Source organism: Merops nubicus, unplaced genomic scaffold (genome assembly GCF_000691845.1).
Source record: "Merops nubicus isolate BGI_N331 unplaced genomic scaffold, ASM69184v1 scaffold12323, whole genome shotgun sequence".
NCBI lineage: Eukaryota > Metazoa > Chordata > Aves > Coraciiformes > Meropidae > Merops > Merops nubicus.
Genome location: NW_008601000.1, coordinates 1 through 4361, shown reverse-complemented (window position 1 = coordinate 4361; position 4361 = coordinate 1). Strand labels below are relative to the sequence as shown.

At 51.8% G+C, this 4361-nt stretch overlaps 1 protein-coding gene across 1 annotated transcript in view; it reads right to left on the bottom strand.

Moving 5' to 3' along the window:
* The window catches only part of MFAP5 (microfibrillar associated protein 5), an 8253-nt gene extending 3902 nt beyond the window's left edge, over positions 1 to 4351 (bottom strand). The window contains exons 1-3 of the mRNA XM_008937867.1: positions 4291 to 4351; positions 1505 to 1552; positions 354 to 389 (exon numbers count right to left, since the gene is read on the bottom strand). Coding sequence (XP_008936115.1) covers positions 354 to 389; positions 1505 to 1552; positions 4291 to 4351 — 145 coding nt within the window. The remainder of the gene's footprint in view (positions 1 to 353; positions 390 to 1504; positions 1553 to 4290) is intronic.
* Positions 4352 to 4361: the final 10 nt, after the last annotated feature.

The following is a 4361-nucleotide window of genomic DNA, read 5'->3' as shown; positions in this document are numbered from 1 at the left end:
TGCTGAACCTGACCAATGTTTCTCCCTCATCATTTAACTTCTCTCTGCCTGCAACCACCTCTGGAAGCCCAGGCTCCAGGGGCTCCAGATTTCGTGGTTCTTGCACTGCAAGCAGCTCTGGAGAGCCCTCGCACACCGGGTGAGACGGGTGCTCCTCTGGAGAAGGGGCTGCCAAGCCACCCCCTGCATGGGGCACAGAGAGCACTCCCAGGCACCAGGAATGCTGCAGCAGCACAGCCAGATGTCAGAAGTGGGGACGAGGAGTTTCTGAGCAGAATGGGCAATTTCTGTGTCTGTGTAGGCAGGAGTAGAGGGGAAAAGGAGCCTGAAGGTGCCCGGAGGCAGGAGCTTACCGGAGGGGCTGATAAGAGAGCTGGTGCTAACTTCACCTGGAAAAGAGAGAATGTCCTTGAGAGACCTTGTCTTTATTTGCCAGTCCTGAATTCCCTTAGCTGCCAGGGCAGGCTCACAGGGCACTGGAATCCAGTTCAGTAGAAACATAAGTGAACAGAGTCCTCCCACCCCACCCGTACCCATCTGCCCTTCAGTGCCTGGATTTCTCAGTGCCTATCCTGCATCAGCCCCTACTGAACTCTGGATTTATATTCTGACTCTCAGGCACAGGTACTGTGGGCATCTGGATGGGAAGGTGTCTGAAATCAGGCACTCCTGGCTCCTGCAGCAGCAGGACAGAGCTCAGGCACCCGCTGCAGGAGGAGGGCAACTCCAGAACTGAGCCTGGGCTGCAGAAACTCATCAGCAGATGAGGTCCTTTGAAAGGCAACGGGTGGCAAAGCTGGGGTAGGTGTGCTGTGGGGTAGGTGTGCTGGAGGGCAAATGTGTGAAGGCAAGGGCAGCTTGGTGGACATATTTTGGACTGACTGCTGAATAGTTTTCTGGGAAGCCTCAGGTATTGCATGACAGATGCTAGCTGGGAGGTGCCTGATGGCTCAGCCAGGAGCTCCAGCCTGAAGGAAAGGCCTCGTGGTTCTCTGGCTGCTGAGGCACGATGCAAACATACATTCAGTTTCTCTTATCGTGTCACAGAAGTGGAAACAAGTCCAGAGGGATAAAGCAACTCACCCCCAAAACCACAGCCAGTACAAAGGCCAGTCAGTACAGTTTCTCAGCAGCCTCACTGCTAAAGCACCATGCCACTTGTGCCCCTTTTTCTTGGGACTGCCCTGAGCTGAAGCAGAGCTTCCCAAGCACCTCCTGCCTGAAGAATCCTCAGTTCCCAAGGATCTCCCACAGCTCTTGGCTGTGAACTTCACACACTTCAGCTAAGTGTTCAGGACCCCAACACTGGTGAATTACTTGTAAAGAACACACAACACTTAGCAGATTGTCTGGGAGGACTTGTTTAATCTTCACTAAAAGGCAAGCTCACAGTGTCAGAGGCAAGGAGGCACAGAACAGCATTGCAGTTACACAGGCTGGAGCTACACAGGGCAACTGGGTCACACGAGGAGTCTTTTGCACATAACATGCCTGTAACACTTACCAGTTGCAGTTTCCAGGTCTTGCCCATTGACCACCCGTGGAAACCAGCCTGCAAGAGAGGAGAAGAGAAGGGAGGGAAGAAAGGGCAAAGGCATTTCTACAGCCTGCAGGCTTTGTGAAATGTCTGTGAGCTGCCTATCTGTCCAGGAGACAGCACTGCCCTCTGCTGAGGAGAGAAATGCTCTCCTCTCTGCCTCAGCCTCCGCTGCTGCTGCCTGGGTTTGTTCTTCAAAGACTTGTGGATACAGCAGGTCCTGATCCTACCCCTGCTGCTTCCACCGGGGCCAAGGGCTGGCACAGGGACAACAGGGTAAATATCCCCAGATCTGCTATCAGACTTTGCATTTCTGAAACCTCATCTGATGGCATTTGGAAACAAAACTCACTCTGCCTCCCTGCTCTGGAGGTCGTCAAAACCCCCACCTCCATTTCATCAAAGAGGAAACCTAAGTCATGGAAACCATGTGCTTGGGGTCACAGAGCAAGCCCCTGGCACGGTAAGAAACAGACTGCAGGCCTTGTAGCTCCTTGGGCAAGTAATTATTTGTTCCTTCATCCTGCCTGGGTGTGCAGCACAGAGCAGAAGAGCTCTCTCCTCTCAGCCCCCGGGGGCACTGCAGAGGGAGAACACTGGAGGCTTGGCTGTGCCTGCTGTCTGGAAGAGGAGGAATTAAAACTGAACTAGACTGTCCAAAGGGTGAGAGAGCTGCTTCCTACAGCAGCCAGGGAGAGGAAAATATTTCCTGCTAGCCACAGAGGAGGAAAATGTCTGCACAATCAGGGTGGGATGAAGTAAGGAGTTGGCAGGAAAAGCTCAGTGAGCTGGGGCACTGCAGGGAAGTGTGCAGGACCAGCCCCAAACACAGTACACCCTGTGACGTCTGAGGAACTCAGCCCCAGCCTGCTGCTCAACGGGAGCACCAGGGGGGAAGAACCATCACAGCTGGGGCTTTGTCTGAGTCCCTCCTCACCACAAGAGCACTTGTGGGCTGCAGAGGGACTCTGGGGAGCCCTGCACGATCCTGCTGTGCAGCCTCACAGGCACTGGGCCCTGCTTTGCCTTCCCCACCCTGCTGCCAGGGAGGGCTCAGCTGCTGGCCACCCACCCCAGGGCAGCCAGACATCTGTAATAACGTCAGGGGGCAGAGCAGTGCAGCCCAAACTCTGCCTCATCCCTCAATGGTAAACAAGTAGAGGAGAGAAATTATACTGAACACTTGCTCACTTGTTCCTGACACAAAAGGAAGGATGCAAATTCTGAACCCACTACAGAGCCCAGCAGCACCAAATCTGAAACTTGAGTCCTGTGGAAAAAGGAGGGAGGCTCCTCACTTGTTCTCTGTCTCTGAGATGCCAACTCCTGGTAGCTCTTTTCCCTCCCTAGGAGGTAATGAGAAAACCAGCCCAGTTCCAAAAATACAGGACACAAGTGAAATGAAACCTCTGAGACAGAAGAGGGGACTTGATCTGATGTTCAATCACTTCAGTTTAGATTTGCTGTGGTACTCAATTCATATGCTTTATCAACTATTGGATTTTATAATCTAGGTTGCAATATATTAATCCTTGAGGTCTAAAACTGCAATCCTAACTCACCCAACCTGTAGCCTCCCTAAACCCAAAAGAGCCAAGGGGAGACCCGATGGTGATTCCTGGCATTTTCCAGGTCAAAACAAACAAACAAACAAATCTAGAAATGCTAAAACAAAATACACAAAAGGAAGAATTATTCTTTCCATGCCTCCTTCATGCATTACAAAACCCACAACTTTTTTTTTCTACCTCCAACTTTGAAGGCCACCTAGGAACTCATCTCTTGGACGCCTCACCTCCCTCGTGTCACAGACACATCCTCTGCTCTGCAGCTTTGCAGAAGGTGCTATTTGGGGCAGAATCAGGATGCAGCATGAAGGGAGGATTGAAAATCTACTGGAATAACCTGCTCTGACCGTGACAGGCGCAGTCACCTGCCTCCTGCACAGTCTTTCCTGGGTGAAGCTTTATCCACTCACAGGAATTAATCTTTTGCTGTCTGTCCTGAGTTTTCTATTAATGTCTGATGCTGCCTTCTTGTTTTGGGTCTGAATTTTTGCCAAAGTAACTCCAAGCAAGCAAAGATATGGAGAAACAACACAGAACAACAACAGCAGAGTGGTTTGAACTATAGAGGTTAGGTTTCTCCAAGTAGCTACACAAAAAAAATCTACATGTGGCAGCTGAGTGGCCCAGAACCAGGAGATTGCAGCAGGAACTGCTAGTGACAGCAAACGTTTCACAGCCGTGCCAGACAGCCTTGTGGAGCCCTGGGAAATGCCCTGCAGGTCTTGCAAATACAGGTGCTACAGCAGTCTACAGCAAGCACCAGGCACAGCCAAGACTCTTCAGCTCTGGACCTGGCTTTTTGCTTAGCAGCTATGCCTGCAGTGGAGGCTGTGGACGCTGTCTCTTATGACTCCAAGTACTTACTGGAGAGTGGACACATGTGGGAACCAGACCCCAGTTCCTAAATTTATCCTTATAACCCTATATCCACCTTGACTTCCCTGTTGGGTCCTTCCCCATTCACTGTCAGTCTACCCATTGCTGTCTTTCTCCTCAGGTCATTGCACTGCGTAGGAAACTCCACGAGGCCAGGGTGGAGGAGAAACCCTCCCCCTGGCATAGGGTCCTTCCCCATTCACTGTCAGTCTACACGTTGCTGTCTTTCTCCTCAGGTCATTCCACTGCGTAGGAAACTCCACGGGGCCAGGGTGGAGAAGAAACCCTCCCCCTGGCATAAGGACTCACCAGCTGGTGACAGGGAGAGTGCCAAGAGACACAACAGTATGCAGGCTCCAGAGGTCTTCATCCCTGGGGAG